This window comes from Cupressus sempervirens, chromosome 5, assembly GCF_028749045.1.
Source record: "Cupressus sempervirens isolate cs-2001-9-10 chromosome 5, ASM2874904v1, whole genome shotgun sequence".
NCBI classification, from domain to species: domain Eukaryota; kingdom Viridiplantae; phylum Streptophyta; class Pinopsida; order Cupressales; family Cupressaceae; genus Cupressus; species Cupressus sempervirens.
Genome location: NC_143122.1, coordinates 293385608 through 293412234, shown reverse-complemented (window position 1 = coordinate 293412234; position 26627 = coordinate 293385608). Strand labels below are relative to the sequence as shown.

At 38.0% G+C, this 26627-nt stretch overlaps 1 protein-coding gene across 1 annotated transcript in view; it reads right to left on the bottom strand.

Annotated features, from left to right (window-relative positions):
• Positions 1–26627, bottom strand: part of LOC149555729 (glucose-inhibited division family A protein) — a 329684-nt gene that overhangs the window by 157811 nt on the left and 145246 nt on the right. The window contains exon 7 of the mRNA XM_089829868.1: positions 8619–8699. Coding sequence (XP_089685994.1) covers positions 8619–8699 — 81 coding nt within the window. The remainder of the gene's footprint in view (positions 1–8618; positions 8700–26627) is intronic.

The window sequence follows — 26627 nt, the reverse complement described above, 5'->3', positions numbered from 1 at the left end:
TTTAATAATTATTAAGTGCATTATTATCATGATATTTATATTATCATAATAATGACATTTAGAGATATTTTAAAAAGTATGTTGGAAAGTTTCAAGTGTAGTTCTTTTGAGAAACTTCCACAATTTCTAAAGTGGAGTTTTTTAGGAAACTTTGGCCAACAAAAGATTATAAATGAGAGCTCATTTCATTGGGAAAAGCACGCTTGAAGATATATTTGTTTTTTGTGCCTTTGTGGCTTTTCTTGAATTTTGAATTGTGTTCCCTTGCTGAAGTATAAGGATTAAGTCTGAGATTCATCATTGGCAATTGTGCTAAGGTAAGCAATTGTTGTAATTCTCCAACTATAATCACTATGGCTACGGAGATTGATATTCTGAATGAAATTGATTGTAATGTGTGCAATCTGGAGATTGATTTGATAATCGATTGGAGGTACTGTGACTATCGTTTTTCACTACTTGGGCTACATCTGGGATTGTATCAGCTAGACATTGAGCTAAGAGTTGGATGGTTGCTGGACTTGTGAATTGGCAGGGAAAAATAATGCAAATTGGGCACTTTGCATTGTCTCACATCCTGCCTATGCAAACTATGTTCTACATTGCAATGGGACGTCGTTCCTTTCCTGGACACAATCTGCATTAGGAGCATTTCGAATTAATATCAGATTGATCTGATAATGTCTTTGGCCCACGTTGAAGATGGGAATGGGAAGTGAAGTGTTAAGGAGCTGTTTCTAGTTCAAATTATGGGTTCTCCTTTCGGTTGGCAAGCACAAAGAATTAAGCTATAGAGGAAATCTAGTTTCTTTATTCAATGAATGCTGGAATTCGATTTATGTTAATTGTATTTCCTTTCCACTTAAAATTATAAGTAATGCTGAAGTTGTGTTGTTAGTATTTACCCTGCACTCTTTATGTCTTCTGAAAATTAATTTTAATAAAAACAAAGAAACATAGCATCATTGTTCATTGGCACCAAAAATTCTATCAGAGCATACATAGAGTTTTTATATCATTAAAATATATATGCAGAGTAGAACAGAGAAATAAAGAATGAGCAGTCAGCAAATGAATGAATCAATAAGACAAGTATGTAAAAAGAACAACAAAGAAGATGAGAAGATAAGAAGGCGAAGAAATATAGAGATGTTTACCGCATAGATTAATTAAGAGACGCACACAAACAATGAATACAAACATGAACAACGACCAGCAGAACTCTTATTATTATTCGCATATGCCAAACAGTATATTATGCTTGCATGATAAGATATGATCTCCTCCATACAATGCTTCCCGAAGGGGTTATAAATACTTTCCGAAGGACTTTCCCGAAGGAGTCCGTCGGCCAGATACATCATGTCCGCTACAAACTATTTACCCGACAACTACATAACAAAAACTTTCTCAAAGGGACCCATCCGCTGATACACAATTTCCTTTCCGAAGGAACCCGTTGGCCGATACACAATTTCCTTTCCGAAGGGACCCGTCGGCCAATACACAATTTCCTTTCCAAAGGGACCCATCGGCCGATACACAATTTCCTTTCCGAAGGGACCCGTCGGCCGATACACAATTTCTACTGATGACATCATCCCCCCCAAAAAGAAAAGTCGTCTCCTGACGACTACAAAACAAAACTCAAACAACTAATACAACAATATCACTTTCACATTCATCCCGTTGCATCTATAGCCTTTGCTAACACAATACTGACTCCTCAAGCTGACCTTGATAGCCACCTGTGCTGCTTTCTCTGCTTCCAACTCCTCGATACCCTGAGCCAAGTGTCGCTGCATTGCCTCCAACTGGATGATCAGCTCCTCCCGAGCTCTCTACGCATCCACCAAGACAGCCTCACGGCCAACACCTACTCTCAGTGCCTCTGGTACACAGACACTCCATGCCTGCAGCAGCTCCAAGTCTTCTCAACTGGTCAGACTCCCACGACTGATATCCGCAACGACTGGGGGTCCGGGGGGCAACGCCCCCCGCGGGGTCGAGGGGCAGCACCCCTGCAGGGTCCTGGGGCAGTGCCTCGAGTGTGCTCCCTGTCGCAGTACAGGGCGAGGTCGAGGGGCAGTGCCCCTCGCCGCCAAGACCAAATTAGCACTCTGAAACCCACACAAAACTGCACGAAACACACCATTGCTGTTATTTTCTGCCGATTCTACACTCTTTCTGGCAATCGTTGATTCTTCCTCTACCCTGTGGCATCATCTGATACTCATTCTGAGCATTCTTGATTTGTCGACTTTTTTTTTTTTTTTTAATTTAGAAAACCTCCTGTCATCCTTCTGTGCTACCAAATAGCAAGTAGAAGCCGTACGCCAAAACCCAACTCTTCAGAATCTGTAATCTTGCAATTCAAATCCGTACACATGATATGCTTGAAAAATCCGTACAATTACCTCACATTCCAAATTTTAATTTCCGTACGCTATCTTTACTTCCAAATTCCGTACGCTAACCTTCTCTATTAAAATCCGTACGGTGGTCCCAATGTTACAATTTGCAACTCTTTAAAAATCGTACTACACTAAAACCGTGCACCAGCCTTCAAGTATGAAAATCGTACATTGTCTTAAAAACCATACTAAATATGAAAACCGTACATTGTCTTAAAAACCGTACTAAATATGAAAATCGTACATTGTCTTTCAAATATGAAAACTGACGGTACCTATTCCCTTCAAATATGAAATCCGTACGGTATTTTTCCCTTCAACTATGAAATCCGTACGGTATTGTTTTCTTCAAATATTGAAACCCGTACACCAAAAAGAAAACCGTACACTTGCTGAAAATCCGTACAGTAGAAAGTCGTACATCTCATACTTTATAATATGCAAAAGCCGTACTTCCTCCAAAACTGTATGGTGAACAGTTAAGAATCCGTACGGTGCTTTGTTTCCAAAATCCGTACAGTAGCTCCCAACTTAAAAACCGTACAACTTAAAGACCAAGTGAAAACCGTACGGTGAACAAACAAAATCCGTACGGTACTTTTTTTTCATTCTTTTTTTTTTTCTTTTTTCTTTTTTCTTTTTTTTTTTCTTTTAATAATTTTTTTTTCAATTTTTCTTTTTTGTTTTTTTTATTTTTTTTTTCATAGCAAAGTCAGTTTCCAATCTGACCGTCGGCATCGTCCTTCAACGACAAAGGGGTCACCCGAAGGCCATTCTCTGACGTAGAAGTCTTCCGGCCGTGGTATACCTTCAGCTTCGAGCCATTCACCGCCTGAGGCACTTCCTGTCCATCCAAAGTCCATAATTTTATTGCTCCATTGTCCCCTACTTCCCAGATTTGATACGGCCCGACCCACTTAACTTTGAACTTCCCTGGTTTGATCTCATTCCGGTCGTCATACTTCAACACCCACTGTCTGAGTTGAAACTTGCTACGCCTGTTCTGTGTCATCTCCATATCGCCCAGTTTGTTCCCGAAACTCGCTACCATGGACTCCGTCAGCTGCCCCTTCTGTCCGTCAATAACACATATCCTCTGTACTGCTACAACTTTTATTGAACCCTTCCTCTTTGTTGTCTGTGCAGACCGTATCGTGTGTCTTCCTTGCTGTCGGTACCTTTCTGCTATATCTGTGGTTCGACGTAATACTTTCTTCCTGTGCAATCGTACAATAGAATCTTTCCTTCTTTTGGGTTCGTACTGTATGTTCTGTCCTTCAGCTTCAGTCATACCCGCGTTTCCTTCTTCGGCTTCTCTGTGTTGCTTCAAACATTCATTTCCTCCTTCGGCTTGTCCATGTTCCTTCAGACATTCATTTCCTCCATCGGCTTCTCTGTGTTCCTTCGGACATTCATTTCCTCCTTCGGCTTCTCTGTGTTTCTTCAGACATTCATTTCCTCCTTCGGCTTCTCTATCGATCCGTAGCATATTACAACTTGGAAAGAGCTCGTAATCCTCTATCTGCCAGTGGTAAAAACCATTTACTGAATCCAGATTGTCATCTCCTTCCAATCGTAGGACTCCCTCCTGATCGGGTTCAATACTCTGCCTCTTGTCATCATCTTCTCCTTCGAAATCCGACGATAGAGCTTCTTCCCTAACCATCTGAGTGTGTAGATCGATGACATACTTCCGGCCTTTGCTTTCAAGTGATAAAGTATTTTTCTTCTAATCGTGCTTTGCCTTGGCTTGTATCAGCCACCCCCGGCCGAGAATGGCATCATATCTTCTCCGCTTCAGTGGGATTACGACAAAGTCCAACAGGAATGGTTGTGTTCCAATCATCACTGGTTGTGCTATCAGGACTCCCAATGGCTTGATTCCATGTTGATCGGCCGTTAGCACCTGGAATGTAGGCGGCCATAATGTCGACTGTCCCAACTTTTTCCAAGTGTCTTCAGGCAACACATTGACACCGGACCCTCCGTCCACAATTGTTTCCGTCAATACAGTCCCCAGAATTCCCATTTCGACGACTGCCGGATGGCGTCCGGATGAGAGGGCTAACAACATCGGATCTTTTGCACTTGCGCCACTTTCCTTCTCCTTTTTGTCCACTGTACTTGCTCCACTTTCCTACTTCCTTCCATGTTCTCCTAGTAGTTGAGCAGCGGGAACGATGTTTGTGAGTGCCGATCGGAGCTGAGGCATAGTGAGCAACAGATCACTTATCCTAACAAGTATCTCGGCTTGCAAAATTTGCTGTACAATGTTCTATTCTGCGCAGTTCCGTACGGAAGTACTCGGCGTGTCCTTCAGGTGTGTCGTTTCTGCCTGTGTTGCTTTCTGGATCTCTACCCGTGCTTCCTCCAATCTCTTCTTTTCTTCCACCAGGTCGGGGTACACTTTCGCTTGCTGCCGTGTGATTGCCAGAACTTCTTCCTCATCTATCTCAATAGTAATCAAGTTTACTCCGGACTTCAGGCACCTAGCATCTTCATGATCACCAGGTCCACACCATCTGCATAACAACTTCGGTGTGTTCGTCGTGGTACAGTCTCGGGCGAAGTGACCCCACAGATTGCATGCGCGACATTGAACAATCGGTCGACCATTCGCATCATACTGAATTTGACTCCTTCCGCCTGTATTGTTGTTGCTGCTATTGTTGTTATTTTGACCATGCCGGTTGTTTCTGTATCCGCCCAATGTGGCACCTTCCGTACTGGTGTTCCCGTTCCCTCCTGACGGGGATGCCTCCTGTGTCAGGAACACTTGTTGCAGTGTTCTTGTTTTCAAGTTGAAAGGGCATTCCTTTACCGGGTGTCCCATAATCTGGCAAATCTCACAAAATTGATCTTTCGAGCATGCTCCCTCCGTATGGCCTTCTTTTTTGCACTCCGTACACCATAGGTCATTGCCCTTAGTCTCCTTGTTCATGTTTTTGAATTCCTTCATCATCCGAATCATGTCCTTTTGGAGAGCACGGACCTTCTTGTTGCTTCCCTCGTCATCGTCGCTGCTATCTTCTCCTGAAGGGTCATCGTCATCTGAATCTGATGAGCTGGTCTTCTTCTTCTTCTTTGTCTTCTGATCACTTTCGAGGTTCATTGCCCGATTGTATGCTTCAATGTATGTCGATGGTGGCACGATCTTCATCTTTTTCCGCAGCTTCGGGTGAAGGCCTTCAATGAACCATCTTTTCTGGAGCCCATCTGCCAGCTTATTCTCCATTTTACTGATTAAGTCCTTCAACCTCCTGGCGAAGACCCGTACTATTTCATTCTTCTTTTGTTTGGTATTGAATATCTCTACTACAATTTCATTATCGTCACGCAGAAGTTGAAATTCTGCGATGAACTCCTTAATGTTATCCCAACTGTTTAACTTTTGTGGATCAGTATCAGTAAACCAATCGATCGCAACACCTCGTAGGGTAGCGGAAAATTGTCGGATCCATTCGTTTGTATCTGTTATGCCATTTGACCTCCAGATCGTTTCACTTTTACAATGTCGAATGGGATCAGCTGCTTCATCACCATCAAATTTAGGCAATTTTTCCTTCGGACTTTCCATTATCATTGTATGTTGAGGGTTTTGTTGTGTACCTACGTTGTTTTGCACTCCCGCGTTGTTTTGAACACCCACGCTGTTCTGCACAACTGCACTATTTTCTACACCCGCGTTGTTTTCTACTTCCGCGCTGTTTTCTGCTTCTGTGCTGTTTTCTGCTTCCGTGTTGTTTTCAACACCCGCGTTGTTTTCTACTTCCGCGCTATTTTCAACACCCGCGCTGTTTTCGACTTCCACATTGTTTGGTGAAGAAGAGGGTTCGTCAACTGAAGCTGTTCGTTCCGGAAGTATATCTTGGACGAAGAGGTCACTCCATGCTCGTGCTCCTTCGGCACTCCGAGCCGTGCGAGTCAATCTCCTTCCGTCAAGATTCTCTTCCCGTGGCGTATGCAAATTCAGAAACTCCTCCCTCGCTTCTTCCACCAACTCAAGCCATTGTCGAGTCTCCTTCAACAATCCTTCTGCACTCTTGTTTCTGTCGGCAATCTTTTGAAATCTCCTTCGGCGCTCTGTCTGCTGAGCCAGAATTAAATTTTCCTGCGCAACGCGTATGTCATCTTTTTCCTTCAGCTTATTCTTATCTTTGTTCAACTGATTCGGCATTTAATTCATATCCGCCTGCCTGCGTACCAGGTCCATCAGGCAACGGCGCCAAATGTTTACCGCATAGATTAATTAAGAGACGCACACAAACAATGAATACGAACATGAACAGCAACCAGCAGAACTCATTATTATTCGCATATGCCAAACAGTATATTATGCTTGCATGATAAGGTATGATCTGCATACAATGCTTCCCGAAGGGGTTATAAATACTTTTCGAATAACTTTCTCGAAGGAGTCCGTTGGCCAGATACATCATGTCCGCTACAAACTATTTACCCGACGGCTACATAACAAGAACTTTCCCGAAGGGACCCGTCGGCTGATACACAATTTCCTTTCCGAAGGGACCCGTTGGCCGATACACAATTTCCTTTCCGAAGGAACCCGTCGGCCGATACACAATTTCTACTGATGACAAGAGAGATGTTGAATGAACATATATATGCAGATTTCTGATTTATATCAATTTAAGAAAGTGTGTGCAGAAAATCAATTAAGGAATATAGTTGAATATATATTCAGATTTGTTAAATCTGATATATATATATATATATATATATATATATATATATATATATATATATATATATATATATAGATATAAAAAACTGGATATGAAAGATTTTAAAGCAGCTATAAATATTGGTTTGAATAGAAAAATTTGTACTTAGAAAGCTTCCATCATCAATTGAAGCAAGAAACAAAGTCAAGGTGGAACAGTGGTTTGTGCGTAGTGGGTTGGTGCTTACGAAGACAGCAATGGGAGTTGGAGCTTCCAGTAGGTCGGAGCCTATGAAGAGTAGGAGTTAGAGCTTCCAGTGAGTCGGTGCTCATAAACATAGGAGGTTGGAGTCTAGTAAGTCATAGCCTACAAACATATTGTAAAAGAACAGTTTTTATAAAACGCATTTATTTGTTGTGGTTTTCTCCCACATTAGGATTTCCATGTAAATCTCTGTGTTATTGTGTTCATGTGCCTAATTGTTTATTTCAGCATTTGAAGTTGTTGTTTGGATAAAAGTTTTAAACTGGGAAAATTGTTATTATACTGATTCACCCCCCTACCCCCACCCCACCATTCTCCCGCATTAGGATTTCCACGTAAATCTTTGTGTTATTGTGTTCATGTGCCTAATTGTTTATTTCAGCATTTGGAGAAGTTGTTTGGATAAAAGTTTTAAACTGGGAAAATTGTTATTATACTGATTCACACCCCCGCCCCTCTCAGTATAATCGTGTGCTCTTCAGAAGATTGATGAAATTGTCTAGAGATTTCACTTTTTGGGGCTACGAGGACAAAAACCCTCTTCACTGTCATTCTATTTGCTATTGAAAGACAGGAGAATTTGAGGAGCTTAAGGTAAATCTAAATGCATTCCTTAGAACTGGCCATTTCCATTGGAAGTTTCTGATATGTCAACCGATTGAACTGGAGGTTGGGAGCTCAATTTAGAAGAGCTCCAGAAACTGTTCTGAGGGACAGATATTGCTTTAAGCATGTTTAGAGAGCAACTTCATGAAACTCCTGTGATTTTCATATAGAATCTGAAGTCTTAATTCTATCTTTGCAAACAAATATCAAATATCATTTGCTGTCATTAATTCTGTATTTCAGTTTGTTAGTGTAATTTCAGTTTGTCATGTATTCTTGTTAATTCCAATGGAACAATACAAGCAAACCAGAATGCTAATTCATTTAAAATTTAAATGTTCAGATTTGGTGATTTACATAATATTCATTATTATTTATTAAATATGTAAGTGACATGACCATCTTCTGATTCATTTATCCTTGGACCTACTTGTGAATATGTCAATGCAGTATAAAATTTTCATTATGGAATAAAAGATAACTAGCTGAATGATTGCACTTAAAAAGGGTATTAGAGACGTACATGATAAGTAGTAGTTGTTATGTCAGCATTTTTATATTAGATCTCCATAAAATGACATTAAAGGAACAATTATATATAATAGAAAATAAAGCATACAAGAGAAAACGTATGGTTTGCATGTTGTACCTGTACATAAAGCTCTGGAATATTTCGACCTTCTGGCTCTAAAAATATTTGATGGGATTCCTTGTCCTTAAATTTTACTATCTGCATACCAATAACAAAACAAATTTATTCAAGGGTACATTCTATAATCACACTATCACAGCTTGTTTAATAAATATGAGGGAATTGATTTTCACACAGAAAAATTATCAAGGCTCAACATGGAACAACTGAATTACAGGCAACAAAATCACTAAAATTGTTAGATTGAAGGAGCAATCCCTGAAATTCTTTTAAGGGTGACCCAAAGTTTTGAAAAAGAAGATAACAAATTTGGTAATGACACAGCTAAGTGATACCCTTCATTTTGGTGTCAATGCCTTTCCCTTGTCCTAACATAAATATAAAATTAAAGACAAATTAACTTTTATTCCATCTTTCACAGTTTTCTGGTCATCATGCTCTATTCTAGAATTTACGATATATTGGGATACAATTTTCTAGTAGGGATGTCATCTAAGTTATAGTTCTTCAACAAGAAGTCAATTGAGATCATAGAACCGTACTCTACTAGGTGTTTGCAAGACCTCGTTTCAACCTGAAACATGCATCTCTGTCACATGTTTGCAATATTATGCATCCCTCCCTATATTCTAAAACGACAAAGTTCCCAAATGCACTTTTGCCTCCCACATTAGTCTCCTCGTGTGTAAAGTCTCTTTTATAGCATGACCATGATAGTGGATCGATTTAGCCAGTTACTAGGTCCTTGCAGGCTAATACGAGTAATTGGAGGACCCTGTTGGGGGTTATGGTTCCGTTTGGCAGGACTTACTGTTTACAGTAAGTCAATGCATTGTTCTGATGAGCTCAAAAGAGTTAGAGTTGATTGATGCTCTTAATTTTTACTTTTCGCTTCTGGTTTAGGCTCCAAGAATCTTGGAGGGGGCGTCTATTTTAGTAAGTTACCCTATTAGGTTCATTCATCATCTTTCTTCATCAAGATCACTCGTATTGTCAAATTTTGATTTTGACGCTTCTTCAGTCATTTTCGCAAGACGGCTGAATTATGATTATTATTAAATTAAATATGTTGAGGTTACTATTTTGTTGGTATTGTATATTGGCTCCATTAGTGTCATAGCTCATTAGAACCAGGTTAAAGAGTTTTAGATATTGGGCACAGAAAACAATGATCTTGTGTGTCAAAATATCACAATATTGCGGAAAAGGTCATTTTTGGAGCCAAAAGGAGTTAATACATTATATTATTCAAATATGTGCCTAAGCATAAAGCAAAGGGCTGTAAAGTGAGAGGTGTATCTAATAAGCTACATGGAAATTCGTGTGATGGGAAAGTTTTGGCTTTTAAATGTTATAGAAATTATCACATGAGAAGGATCGACTATTCTGTTGCTTATGTTCTTTTATTGTGCACTTTGTGAAACAAGGGTTTCAACACTGTTGGAGAATTGTGAATCCTTCACCATTTCAGCACTTTGAATTTGTGAAACACCAGGTGAATTGTGCTTTATCTACTGAGTATTTGATCTGCATTCTTTCTAAGAACTGAATGGCGCTGCTGTAGATCATTCAATCATATCTACTGTTGCATTGGAGGTAGAAGGTTTTAATTCAGCATGGGTATTTCTCTGCAAGCATACCACGAATTTGGTGTTATTTTGAAGAGCTTTACAGTGGCAGAAATCTGCATTACATAGCTGCGATTTCATACCTTGGACTTTTACTCCAAGTCTATATGCTGCATCTAGTTTGTTCGCAGTGTTTACCATTTACTAGCTACATATATCATCTGTTGTAGTAGTGTTTGGCGTACTACAGCTGCAATCACTTCACACATGGTGATGTTACTCTTATGAAGGTCGCAGTTATTATCCTAGAGGCAGCATTTGCAATTCAAGGCTGCATTGTTTGCATTCTTGCTAGGTTCTTTATACAATTGATAACTGCACATTACATTTTCCATTGTAAAAATTTGCAAGTGAATTATAGCAAATAACCTGGAGTTGAATTGTTATAGTTTCTTGTGCATTTCAAGTTTTTCATATTTGTTATGTTTGAAAAAAACCCCAAAAATTACATAGTGCAAAACTCAAAAAAAATATTATGAAACTGGAAAATAGAAAAAGCGACTTCTTCAGCATAGTTTCAGAGTGAGCCAACAGGGCTCATTATATCGCACAATCTCCACATGACCTACATGTTATTTACGCATCATTCCTCCACCCACCACACACCTCCTTCACATGGTTGTGCCAAGTGCCCATTCATTTGTTTGTCTCTGTGCCCTGCCTCCATTTCTATTGTATTAACCCTCGCCTGGCTATAACTTGAGTAATTCCAATTTCTTGACAAATTCAAAAGTTTGGCATTTTGTCAAACACTTTGCAAGCATTCATTGACCTTTGTTTCCAGATTGATAATGATGTCTTGAATTTGTATGTTGTCTTGATTTGTTAGTGCTTGGGATATAAATGCATTTAAAAGAAATGCTTGAATGAAATTCTGAAATTAATAATTCAAACTAACCACTGAACTGCATATTTTATTAATGCTGCAAAGTAATATTGAGATCAAACATACTAGCACTCTCCAATTGAATACATACATATATTGAATACGCTGCAAGAGATTTAATTTGCATACAAAAGTTTGCATTTAAAACTAGAACCTGGTATATAGACTTCGCCCACGTGAAGTGCCAGGAAAGGTTTTGCTGTTCCAAATGCAGCCTGGTTATCTGCTGGTAACCTCACATCACCCCTGTTGCAAAGAGACCAACTTCTGATGTTTTCCGTGGGTATTAATATGCCCTGCAATTGATAATTGTGGCCACGTGAATGTGCTTAGATGGTAGACGCAGCTAATGGTGGACTATGCATTCCAAATTTGGAATCACAACCTGATTTTTTCCACACTGTTCGCAGGTAATGTATGCTTGCAAATCTCAATTCCAAATTCATGCTACATGCACAACAATAACTTCCATGTGGATATGCAGGCCAGAAATAATTTAATCATGCAAGACGATATACTTGGGATGTACTGCATGTGTTTTAAATTTCAGAATTATATAATGCCAAACCCTTATCCTTGAACTCTAAAAATTAACACATGCAGAATTACCAAACCTCTTCTCAGGCACAGACTGAAATAGTAGAGAAGACACAACCAATATTCAGAATACAAATGAATCACTATACCTCAGCAGTGATTTCCAAACACCAGCTTAATCTCAATTCTCTAGATCGAACCCTTGGGCCAGATAATTCAAAAGAAATATATAATTTCAGGATTATTCTTCTTAGCTATAGCAAATACGGTAGGAGATGTCGGCCAATTGCATACTTCAGCACAATTGCCAAGAACTTCTAAGACGAGACCCTTATACTTCAGCAAGGGCTCACAGGACAGAAAAATAGGAAAAGCCACAAAGGCTCAAAAAGCAGATATATTTTCAAGCATGTCTTCCCCAATGAAATGAGCTCTTATTTATAAGCTCTCGTTGGCAGAAGTTTCCATAAAACTCCACTTCAGAAATCGTGGAAGTTTCCCAAAAAAACTCAACACTAGAAACTTTCCAACTTGCTTTTTAAAAATATCACTTAAAGTCATTATTATAATAATATAAACATTATTATAATAACGCAACTTAATGAAAAATAACTAAATAAGAGCTCAAGCAATTATTAACCCGATCAATTGTAGGTGACGACCAACTACCAGAGTCACCCATTGCACTGCCAAAAATAGACTTACTAAATATAGTAAGTTCACCACTGGGACCCCCAAAAAATTTTGTCAACTCACGAGGGTCGCTATGATGAGCTAACTCCATCAACTACATAGACTCGCCAAAAATAGGGACATTATATCTATTCCCCTTGTTGGTCATTTTTCTTGCTACCATTTGTTTGTTTGTGGTCATCTTTGGTTGTTGATCTCTCAACTCTTGACTATTGTTTATTTCTTTTCTTTCCTCATGGCTATCGAATTCGACGAAGATCCTCTCCTTGCTCCTCCTTTGGCGACCGTTACAACTCTACAGACTTACCAAAGCAAGAATATTAACGCCACCTTTACAAAGCATCTCAAGTATGTTAATTTTGTAGCTTCAGTAGGATTAGTTTGATCAAGAGATTATGTTTACGAATTAAACTTTATTACCAATAATTAATAATTATTATATATATATATATATATATATATATATATATATATATATATATATATATATATATATATATATATATATATATATATATATATATATATATATATATCTGTGTGTGTGTGTGTGTGTGTTTGTATGCACATATATATAATTAAAGCTTTGTTTATGGGCTGATTGGTTTAGTATATCTCGGACCCATTTCTATTTTTGTTTTTGTTTATGTATGTGTTGACATCTGCTATCTTTGTAAACCCACAGGAATTCCTCCGAAGGGTATTTAAGTACGACATGTAGATAGTAGTTATGTGATTTTGGATTATTTCTTTTGTACTGCGAATTCCTAGTGGAGTTCAGTATTGTTCACCATTTTTTCAATGGAAAGATCTTCCCTACTTGGCTTCCCAATTTCGGTGTGATTCAACCCTCACCCTATTTCGTTATGTTCTACTTTGCTTCGGATCTAGCACATCTAGGGCACCATCAAGTTGGAATATATTTGTGATTGGAACTACAATTACATCTATCAATTCATTCTATGTATTTGGCAAAATCACATTTGAATCCTTCTAGATTAATAACATTGTTTTCTTTGGCATACAAAGAAGTTAACGCCTCCACGTCACACCCACAGACATCTTGTACGACCACCAAATAATCCATCTGTACGGTCTTGACACCTCGTATGGCCCCCAACACTCCCACCGTACAGCCAACATATGTACGGCCTCCAAGCACTTCATCTATATGGTCAAGACATTCAGTAGGGGCCGCAACAAACCCACTGTATGGCCTCCCAGTCTAACAGGTTGTACGGTCATTCCTCATACCATCTGCTTGCCTCCTCACACCATACAACCCAAATCTAGCTACAACAAACATGGGAAAAAAAATTACACCGAGTCCAACCTCCAGTAAAGGTTCGAAACATTACAGTGGTATCAGAGCCATAGACCCTGCCAACTTGTGGGCAGTGAATGAAAGTTTATAATCGGAAAAGGAGATCCCACTCAACTAATAGAATGGCATATCAAGAACCCACTCCTGCTAAAGTCATGGTACTATTGATGGATCTTTCGAGGAATCAGGCACAAATCAATGACACTCAACAACTTATGGAAGAAACTCTCTCAAAACAAACAAACAATAAGATATCTGGGGAACAAAATGGTCACAGTACCGACTCGGTATCGAGAAAGGAAAATCCTCATCTAACACACTCTTGACTTTCCATGCCAACATTCCCTCCACGAACGGAGGTACCACACGGAGGAAGGCAACCAACCTTTGAGGAAGTCCAAGAACAGTTGAAAGAAGATTGGAAGAATGCAGACTTGGAAAAGGATATATCTTACAAAGATTATGCACAATTGAGAATGCGATATTATGGAGGCGAAAATAGAGGATATTTTAACGATAATCTCAAAAGAAAGTTAAGTAAAGTAAATCTATCACCATTTGAGGGATCCAAATCCATATCCGCACAAGCATATGTAATGAAAGCCAATACTTCCAACTTAATCCAATGCCAGAAGAAGAAGCAATTAAATTTCTAGCACTCCACTTGGAGGGAGAGGCACATGAATGGTGGCATCATGGCACCATTACGCTGGGGCATGACCAAGTAAATACTTATGCAGAATTAACTGAAAGATTGATCTATTAGTTTGATGGTAAAGATCCAAAACTTAATTTTAGAGAGTTGGCACAATTGAGGTAAAAAAGATCAATTGACTAGTACATCACAAAATTTCAGAAACTCTCTGTTTTGGTTATCGATATTTCTGAAAGGAGATAGATAGTGCTCTTCATGGACGAATCGACACAACCATTGAGGGGTTGGATAAAAGGTTTCAACCCTACCACCCTTTTGGAGGCAATAAAAAAGGCACGAAGCATGGCATCATCATCGACATCATCCTCTCAAGGTTACTTTCACTTCAAACTACTGGTATTTCCATGGGACAAAGATAACAAACCTCTGCTGAAGAATCCTCAGTTGGACAAAGCTACCAGATAGGAGCTTCAAAGGAAGAAATTATGTTTCAATTGTAAGAAGTCATGGGAACCTAGGCACAAATGCCTCAGTCAAAGAAAACTACACTACATCGAGGTCATGTCTGATGATGAGGACGATCAGAAGAATCTACCCACATAGGACGGTCACCCACAGGAGGACTCCAAAATGATTAATTTCAATAGTACGGAGTAGATCATCACAGTGGTACGGCATGTAAAAAACATCGCCCTGGCTAAGAACTCGAGATGTGCGGTATTCCGAGTACAGGGAACCATTCAGAGACAAAGGGTCATTGTGATGCTCAATAGCAGAGCCACTCTAAACTTCATAAACTCATCTTTGGTGCAAAAAGAGGTCTACCTACAAAGGCGCACAAGATTCCAAGTTAAGGTCGTCGGAGGAACACTCTTACCCTGCACACACTTTGTTCCCCAACTGAGTATCACCATGGCTAATCACACGATGATAGAGGATTTCTTTATACTAGACCTAAATGATATGGAGGTTATTCTAGGCATACGGTGGATAGAGTCACTAGATGAATACACACAGAGTTTCAAGCGAATGGACTTCACTTTTGTTGTCGACGGGAAGAAGGTTGTTCTCTGTGGGATGGCCAATGAAGGACCGAAGAAAGTTTTGCCACAATGGATGGAAGCTATTTTTCGGCATGATGACATTGCATGGGCTCCAAATTGCCTTGTTTCCGCAGGACCAATAAAAGGACAATGGACACACCACCAAGATGATGATCTATAGGCTATCTTGAGTACCCATGATAAAAAATTTATAGACATTCCTCTTGACATAGCTTCCCATCGTAGTGTTAAAAATATTGTCGAGTTGGAAGCTAGCGCCAAACCTATTACCACCACGCCATACCGCCATCCAAAAAAATTCAAAGATGAGATTGAAAAGAGGATTTAGGAGTTGCTCGAGAAGGGATGGATCTGTCCCAACTCTAGCCTTTTTGCGTCATCGATGGTATTGGTGAAAAAGAACGATGGGACATTGCGCATGTGTGTGGACTACCGTGCATTGAATAAGAAGACAATAAAAAATAGATATCCTATTCCCAAGATCGATGAATTGTTGGATGAGTTGCATGGTGTAGTTTATTTTTCTAAAACAGGTCTTTGTTCCAGATACCTTAAGATCCGCATGTGGGAAAATGTAGAGAAGATGGCTTTTCGTTGTCACTACAAGCATTATGAGTTCCTGGTCATATCGTTTGGATTAATGAATGCACTAGCTACTTTTCAGTTGTGCATGAATCGTATCTTTAACAAACAATTGCGTAAGTACTTGCTGGTATTCTTTGATGATATCCTTATTTATAGTAAAACCTAGGAAGAACACCTGAGACATTTGGATGTAGTCCTAGGGATCATAGAGGTTCAGTCCTTGTTCACCAAGCAATCCAAGTGTGAATTTGAAATGACATAAACGTTATACCTCGGGCACATTGTCAGTGAATATGGAGTACAGGTCCACTAGCAAATGATTCAAGCTATCCTTGATTGGCCCCCTCCAAAATTGCTCTCTGAGTTGCAAAGATTCTTTGGGCAGTGCAGTTATTACTAAAGGTTTCTAAATGGATTCTCTCAGTTCAGTGCACTATTAACAAATCTGACTATGAAAAGCTCCTTTTAGTGGAATGAAAAGGTACAACACACATTTGATAAGTTAAAAGAAGCAATGAGCACTTGCCTGGTTCTCACCTTACTAAACTTCACTCAATCATTCATTCTGGAGTGTGATGCATTTGGAGAGGGCATTGTCGCGGTATTGATGCACATGAGTCTAAAGATTATACAAGTTGAGTACCTATATTCCATTTATGACAAAGAGATGTTGGTCATTGTGCATGCCCTAGCCAAGTTCTGGCAATATTTGGTGGGTGCCAAGTTTGTCACCCGTACCGATCATAATAGTTTGACATATTTTTTGGAGCAACGAGATCTAAAGGAGAGGCAACAAAAATGGGCAAGAAAGATTCTGAATTTTGATTTCGAAATTGAATATGTGAAGGGAAAGAACAATGTGGTTGCAGATGCTTTGTCAAGAAAGCCTACCATCTGCTTGCTATCTCAGATTTCAGCTGACTGGAAAGCACAATTATTGGTGGAATATTCCAAAAACACATTTGCATGTAACCTAATGGATGGCGACACTTAGGTTTACCAATACAGGGAGGTGGATGACATCATTTACTATAAGGATCTGATATACTTAGTGCCTAAATCCAAACTGAAACAGAAAATCCTGAAGGAAATACATGCCTCACCCTTGGTCGAACACCTAGGGTTTCTCAAAACCAATAGATAGCTCAGGGAGAGGTTCTTGTGGAAGGGACTTAAAGATGATGTTTTGTAGTACGTGCGGAAATTTGTTGTTTCCTAGCAAAATAAATCTGAACACCTTATCTACAGGACTATTGCAACCTTTTCTAATTCTAGAACAGGATTAGGAAAGTATCTCTATAGACTTCATCACCGGACTTCCTAAGGTAACTGGAAGGGATTGTATCTTTGTGGTGGTTGAGATATTGACGAAGTATGCACACTTCTTCGCTGTTTCCTAAGATTTCCAGGTCGCATAGGTAGCTGACTTATTTTCTAGAGAAGGTTATCCTCTACATGGGTTACCCCGAAACATTGATAGTGAGAGGGATGGTCAGTTTCTCAGTATTTTTTGGACAGAATTGTTTCGGTTGGCAAAAACAGAAATGTTGCCAAGTACTAGCTACCACCCTCAGACAAACGGAGATTGTGAACAAGTGGCTGGAAGGCCATCTCCTAAACTACGTTTCAGCACAACGAGCATAGGTCAAATCGCTGCATCTAAGGGAATAATATTAAAATACAAATTATCACATGTGTATTGGGATGGCACCCTTCAAAGAAATGTATGGTTATGAACCCCTTTCATTTATGGACATGGTTTTGTGTGACAGCCGTGCACTTAGGGCAAAGGACTAGCTTCAAAAGGGGCAAGACATTCTAACATCCTTGAAGGAAAACTTAGAAAGGGCATAGAATCAACAAAAGATCTACTCCGATAGACACCGAATCGAGAGATGTTTCAAAGTGCGTGACTTGGTCTATCTCAGGCTCCATCGCACAAGCAATCCTCATTGAAGAAAAAAGGAAAAGAAAAATTGAAGCCATGTTCTTATGGTTCTTATGGTGGAACTTGCCACATAAGTGAAGCTGCCTATGAACTAGAACTCGTAGAAGGGAGTGAGATCCATAACGTCTTTCACATCCCCTACCTAAAGAAAGTCGTGGGACAGAACATCGCAGTAACCACAAATCTTCTGCCACTCAATTAAGAAGGGAAGCTCATGTTGGAACCAACCGAGATCATTGATGTACATGAGAAGACACTATGGAACCATACTGTAACAAACATTTCTTTTCATAGCGAAAACAAAGATAGTTTAAACAAGAATTTCCAACATTTATAAAAATACAACTGAATTCTTTTCACATGACATTAACTATTTTTAACATTTAACTGTAATAATCTTATCATTGTTCATCTGATAATAACTATTTTAACGATTTACTGAAGATAACTGTATTCATGATCATCTAATATAACTAGATTAACAAATAACAAATCATAACTGTATTCATGATCAACTGAAATAAATAGATTATCGACTAACTAATTATAACTGTATTCATGATCAACTGAATTAACTAGATTAATGATTAACTATTCTTTCTTCATACAAGAAAAGTAAATGATTATCAAAAAGAGAAGGAATGAAACATACAAGTATCATCCAGAGGATCTTTAGCTGGTTGTGCACGCCTTGGCTTTGGTGAGAGAAGAAGCATTAACATAGGCTTAACCTCCCAACCTCAGACCATACTTATCCTCACACATTCTATTAAATTAGAAAGGCCCTCCCTACCCCAGAATCAGGCTTGGGATGCTCTTTAGTCCAGCCACCTGAGCATCCTGGTGTTTTGAATGTCCGCTCAATTATGAAACGGACATGCTTACATAACTAGTGCTACTAACATCAAGAGATCATTAGATGGCAAACATGACTATAACTACCTTAGCCGAGGATTTCTAATGGGTTCAACAACACAATCACTACTGCTCAACTTGACAACAGGTTTCATTACAGGGATGAGCATGAGCTATTAAGTATATTTCATTTAAGTTATTCATGTCTGATTTCTCTTTTTCTTTATTGCAGATTTACTCCATCTCTTCACCATATATGGCTACACAGCAAGTGATTCCCAGGTGTATTAAAAGATTATGAGCACTCTGCCCTCTTACACCTCTTCACCATTTCATGGCTACATTGCCGATGAATCGCAAGTGTTTTGAAAAAGTTATGAGCATTCTACTCTTGATATCTTTTATCATGAATTGTGACATAATAAAACTTGTTCTTGAGATCAGCGACATTCATATGGTTCTTATTACATTCAGAAACTCTTCTTTAAGAGATACTATTCAAATTCTTTTATGATGATTCTGGATACAATGAAAGTAAGAAGAAGGTTCATTATAGTTCACAGGGATTATTTCAGCAAGTTAAATAACGTGATCACAATCATAGAGAAAAGAGATTCCTAAGCTTAGCTTGCTGCTCTAGAAAATGTATTTCAAAACACTAAGAGGCAACTCATGACCAGATAAGTATTGCTTGAAGAACTTGCAAGGTGATCGGTCCCCTCTCGTTGTTTAAGACGTCACCTTCAGCTCATATACCTCTGATTCCTAGCCAGAAATACTTGCACGGCAAAGGGTAAAATCATACTCGTTGATCAAGATTATAAATCGATAGTTGCAGGGGTATCGGCAGGAGTAAATATTGGCAATAAGATGGAGTTCGACATTATGGAGGCCAGGAGATTTGAAGACGACAGCAGAAAGGATTTAGAAATGTAGACAAAGGTGTTTGACTCCTCTCATGGCTTCCATTTTTAAAAGTCTAGCCGTGACTTCTTGGCTTCCACCGGTTAAAAGATTATATGCAAATTCATATTGCCAAGTGTTTAAATCGATTGTAAAGCAAAGGAAAATAAAAAGGTTGGAAGAGAGAGTTGGAAGGATTATAATTTCAACTATTATTATAATTTATATTTACGTTCATGTAAGTATATCAATGGGGTGACATCATTTTATTAAATTATTTTAATATAATGGTGCCATTTCATTTTTATATTTATATGTACATATATAAATATATATAATAATAATATGGTGAAAAATTAATTAAAATCCCTTGAGGTATGTTTTATATTTTAATTAGATTATTTTATGTTTTCGTAGATTATTTTCTTAATAGCTCATGCGCTCCCACAAATGTATCCTACATTCAAGTCATTGCATCCTTTTCCAAAGAAGTTTAAAGTCACACCTATCTATCTTGATGATTGAACTAAGCGAGCATCCCATTCCGATGATCCCATTTAACAATGCTTCCCCCCTCTTCATCTTCTCTTGCAATCACCCATGAAAACACTTTCGCCATAATAACAATTCTATAATAATTTCATATAAACATTTTAAAAGACCTTAAATTATTAATCATAATTTTAAATCAAGCAACTGCTAATCATCTAATAGCAATTAATGGTTAACGACCATTTTCATTAACAGTTAACACAATGTATATGAATAACTACCTATTTCACATGATCGTGAAAGAATAATCCGTTAAATCCAACGGTTATGAATAAGTTTAAAATTAGGTCAAAATTTTGGGATGTAACATAACCTCCCCCTTAAATTTTTCATCGTCCCCAATGAATATCACAACAAAACTTTAAACAATACTTAATCAGTTTAATTTAAGAAAAGAAAAGAAATGTTCAGTTTCCAACCCTCGAGAAAAGATAAGCATATTTTTGAAAAATTTCATGATAATCCTCCCAAGTGGCATTATCCTCTGCATACTGATCCCATTGGACCTTGCAATGTGTCACCTCTCGATTTCATAAGCATAGTTCATGCACCTCGAGTATTCTGAGTGGTTCTATTTTTACCACCCCTAGTTCTCACACCTGTAATAGTTTCCAATCAATTATATGATCATGATAGGTAATGTATTTCTTAAGGTATGACACATGGAAGACGTCATGCATCCTGGCAAGGGCTAGTGGTAAAGCAATTCTATAAACTACTGGATTCACAACTTAAAATATTTTGAAGGGTCCCACATACCTTGGTGCTAACTTGGCATTCTTACCAAACTTGATAGTACTCTTCTGAGGTTTTACCCTTAATAGTACTTTTTCTCCCACTAAGAATTCTATAAGTGTTCTTTTTGCATCTGCATAGCTTTTTTGTCTGTCATTAGCTTGCTTCAATCTTTGATGAATCTGAATTATCTGTTCTTCCATTTCCTTAAGCATTTCAGGAACAACAATAATTCTGTCTTCCAAGCGATTCCAACTCACAGGAGTTCTACATTTGCAGCCATATAGAGCCTCAAAGGGAGCCATTTTAATGGTCGATTGATAGGAATTGTTACACACGAATTCCACCAAAGGTAAATATGTTTCCCACTAGTATTGCCGATCCATACAATACACTCTCAAAAGATCTAATACCTGGTTTACTCTTTCTGTTTGACCATTTGTATTAGGATGATATGCTGAACTGATGTTTAGTTTAGTACCCAATGCTAAAAATAATGGTTGCCAAAATCTGGAAGTTATCCTAGCATCCCTATCTGAAATAATTTTTCTAGGATTCCATGCAATCTGAAATTTTCTTTTATGAATTTATGAGCGATTTTTGGTGCTCCCTCAGTTGACTTTCCTGGTATAAAGTAAGCAACTATTGTCAATCTATCAACTACTACCAAAATGGTATTGTGTTGATTTTGTGTCATAGGTAATCCTTTTACAAAATCCATGGAAATTACTGCCATTTCCACTCTGGTACTTCATTAGGGTGTGAAAGGCCTGCTAGGTATCGGTGTTCTACTTTTACTCTTTGGCATTCTAAACAACCTACCACAAATTATGTTATCTCCCTTTTCATTCCTTTCCAAAAATATAGAGGTTTTATATCAAACAACATTTTAGTTACCCCAAGGTGTCCTAAATATGGAGCTGAATGAGATTCTTCCAAAATCATTCTTCGGAGTTCAGAGTTGTTGGGTACATAAATCCTATTATGATTGTTATCACAAGAAATTACACCCTTATCAAATTCCACAATACTTTAACATTTCAAGATAACAATGGAAACACTCGTAAGTTGTGGGTGAACTATAAAAGGAGTGAATCTATGGATAAGGCCGGCTCCTTGCTTTCTCACACTTTAAAACTACTTAACTTTCCAAAAAAAGGGAAGAGAGAAAAAGAAAAACTTAACTAGGGTACTAAAACTTAAAACCTAAGCGTAAAAAAAAAACCTTGAACAAAGGTGAACAACTTATGAAAGATACTTAGTCCCAAATGTGAAGAAAAGGAAAATCGAACCTATTATGGACCCCAACACATAAATATTTCATTAACAGGCATGAATGATGCAAATACTAATAAAGAAAGATGATTTTCACAAACTAGCACTTGAAACACCTTTATGACACAATTAACAACCTGCACAAAAGGCCACTTGTAAAAAAGATGAAGATATGTGAGATAGAAGCTATGAAACAAAATGTCTTACAAGAAAAACACTTTGTATTTCTTGCTTTATCAATCATGTGACACACTGAACTGCAATAATAAGTAAGATGAAGAACTTTGCAAATGAGACAAGACCTACAAAATATATTGATCTTCCACTAAAAACAACTAAGTTACAGACCAATAATGCCAAAAAACCAAGGATAAAAATCACTCAGTCTCTCCAAGTCACTAGTCAGAAATGAACTAAAATGAGTTCAAAAACTCAGTTAATACACCTCAAACAACCCCTTGGGTCAAATGCCATAAAATAGCCCATAAAAAAGAACTTAGAAAAAACCTCCAAAATAATGTCCAATCAATCCCTTAAGCCCACTAAGTCATAATAAGACCTATGACTCATTGTTAACTACCCCTAAAAGGCTCCAAATGACAATAAAAACCTCTTAACTAACAAGCAAAAAATCAAATTCGACTTGCAGTCTCCTAATTCCCTCCACATGTCTCCAAACTCACTCATAACTCATAAGTCAAGAATAACATCCCAATAATTCCACATGTCATGTTCGACCTTTTAATGCATTTAAAAAATAGAAAACGTATTTAAATGGTTTATAAATACCATTAAATAATTTGTTTCACAAGGTGCAATACATTAAAACAATGACATAGGACATAGGAAGACTAGGATACTAAAATCGCCAAAATAAATAAGATGGACTTAGCAAAAAATAAAAAATAAACTCCACTGAAAGGATCAGACCTAAAGAGTTTAAAAAATATGACTTGGGGCACAATGTATATCTGATATTTGACCCACCTTTCATTTCATTTACTTGTCTACCCTTCTGGAAATCTGAAGTTGGAGGCCAACTTAGGGTTTGAAGGCAAAAATACTCATAGCTTCAGCCGTCATTAATGGTTTTTTTTTTTTATACTTCCACCTCTGAAGCCTTTGGAGTTTCTAATGCCTCTATTGTAGCTAATTGCTAACAGCGACTAGGTAAGTTTTGCTCTCAAAAATACAAAAACACTTACGTTTTCTTTGCCGTTAAAGGTACCTCAGCTGCCATTAATGATTATTTTTGTTTGCTTTGCTGTTGGAGCCATTTTCTTTGACTGGAGCTGTGATTTCTCTACATTTCTTGCCATTATGCAAGCTGTGACTGAAAGGAGGTTTTCAAGCCGCCATGGTTGAAAGGTAATGTTGTTTTTGTTTGCAACTGCCATATTTGAAATTATGTTCTTTAAGTTCATGGGGAATGTGTGTTTGCAAGCTATGACTGGTCTTATTTGGATGCCATTCTGGTTTCTATTCAAGCATATCTCTACTGAAGATTAAAAATGCTTCTCCCTTCCTCAGTTATAGGACACATTTTCTTTCAGTTCTGTTTTCTCAGAAAAAATTCGGAATTTCAAGGGTTTCGGGATTTTGTTTTGAGGGTTACCGCCTTTGACATAATATCATACACATTTTCATTTGATTTTCCATCTGATGCATGGCATTAATATAACTAGTATTTTCTGCTCATTGTGGACCATTATTGTTTTGCTAATGTGTTTTCTCTCAGGGGATTCAGCATCCCGTGAGAAGTCTTTCACCATTCCCCTCTTGACCATGTTCGTCCAGTCTACAGGATTGTCGTTCATGTGATCAATCGCTTCAGTCAAGGATACAGCCACATCAAGATTGAAGTGCAACATATAACTCTCAGTTTCTAAGTTCCACCTTTCATTTTCTTCATTTCCACTTCTAAATATAGGAAGAGCACCATACATCAATGCTTTAAGCATTATTTGATTTTTTGGGTCATGAAATGATGAAGGTAAAGAATATCAAACCCCAGCCACCACTAGCTGTAGGAAGGCTTCATCATGCTTGACAAATACTCTAACATTCTCAATGGTGATCACTTCTTGAGCTTCATATAAGCCTACATGTTGCCTTGATACTGCTTTGTATTTACCTTTCCCATTTAAATCTTGAACAGAGAAATTTGCAGGAAGGTTGCAAGATTCCATATAGGTGTTCTTGATGCAAAACCCACCCAGATAAAAGGCTCAATGAATATCACTGCAATGCCATAAACAGTCCTTGTCCAGATTTTATTTCTTTCCAACGCTGCATATATATTGTACGTGAGACTCTGTAGCATTTAAAGGGGAAAAATGCGAGTGTCATATATGTTACCTCACATATTGCTTCAGCAAGTTTTATTCTATCATCCCAGAGGTATTACACTGTAATAAATGTAAATCTTTCCTCAGTTGTGATTGACTGACATGATTGTGACACCATATACAGATGCTCTCATATGCCTTTTCCTACTGGAATTTCTCTTTAGTCCAGTCTACATAAAATCTTCTGGACTTATTATCGAATCCTTCGCTCTGTCTTTTTGCTGATTGTCTTGAAAATCAGCACTAACTGATGATTTTAAAAAACATATATTACAACGTTTTCTTTCAGTTGTAAATTTAATTCCATTGCTGTAGTATGTTTAAAAAATCATGAATATACTTCTCTACTTCGGAAATGATTATAGGAATCATTTGTAACATTCAGATTTAGGTACCTTTGTCACTGAAACTTTTCTTGTCATGTATTTTCCTTGGTAAACACTGCTCTTCATCATTTTTTCTCTTGTTCTCTTCTTGTTACGATAAATATACTTCATTTCCAAGTGAATAACTTGCTATAGCATTCTTTGTTTTAAGAATAAGGGTCTCATAGATGAATATATCCCTTTGATATCCTTGTACTTTTGATCAGCTCTGATGATCCAACCTCTTATAAGCACACCGGGCTCAATAACCCTTGTGGGAGCCTACGGTTATATCCGCGTACTTGTTAAGAGATTGGATGTTGCACAGGAAACAAACATGTTAGGAAAAATAGATCAGGATTTTCAGAATTTTTTTTTGCATGTAAATGCATGCGTAGGGCAAGGGGGTGAGTTTATTGGGCATGGCTTAAATCATTTTGATCTAACTCATTTTTTGCATCTATAGGATTTGGAGTGGGAGCGTGGAAAAGCAAGACAGCGGAACCAAGCGTGTGGACAACTAGCAACAACTCAGTCATTCCAAGCAATGGCTAGCACCTATGAAACCTTTTGTTTTTCTATTCTTACTTTCTGCACTTGTATTTATGTGTAAAAATCAGATTCTAATTTATTTTTTTATTACTGGTCAGTTTCACGGCTTGTGTGAATCACTATGGACATTTAATAAATGAAATTACATTTTGGGAAAAACTTATTACTTGTTTTACATGTTGCTTTTTTTGGTAATGCTTTTCGTCATAAAATGTACTCTATAGGCAGGGAATGCCAAGTGTTTGATAATAAATCATTTCAGTAGTATGACCTTTCTGTTTGAGCTAATAGGTCAAATGGATAACAAATTGGTGACCTCTACGGGGTGTTTGCCTACTAGACATAGAAAACTAGTAGCCTTGACACTACCATTAGGCTCGGAGTCGCTACAAATATGCAAGCATGTGAGATTATATCTTTCTACATGATGGTATATGCATGATTGGTGATGATGAGATAGGTTATCACCAAAGTTTGCGCCCTCGCCTGAAGTGTGACCTAAAGGCAACTTTGCGTAACATGGAAATGACCTCCAAGTGTGGGACTTGCGCTTTGGGGTCGATCTCTGGAGAAGGCCGACATCCCTACAGTCAGGATGCACCTAACTACTACTTTGAAGGAAAAGGGAGAAGGAGATGCAAGAAAGTAAACTGCTGAAAGGGAAAGGGGTGATGCACCTAATGGAAACAGTTAGGAATTTGCTCCTATATGCTCGACACATCAATGAAAAGCCAAATACTCAACTCTCGACTCTATTCTACCTTCTAAGAAACCACATGAGGGTTTGAGGTTGATCAAATGCAGAAGGGAAAAATACAATTTCACAATACATCAACCATCAACAAACCAAACACAACATATAAATATAAGGAAGTAGAAAAGAAACATTCAAAGGAGGCAAGATACTTGCATGGACTAATGAATGGCAAGAGAGGGTAAGAAACCAGTTATTTCATTAAAGGAAGACAAGAAATAAAATTATAGAGCACAAGGCTACTACAAGTAAACATTATCAAAATGGAGAAGAACCCAAAAAAAGTATTTACAACTTGCCTTTATAGAGTTCAGGCATAATTCAGATCTAACTTGAAGTTCAAACCC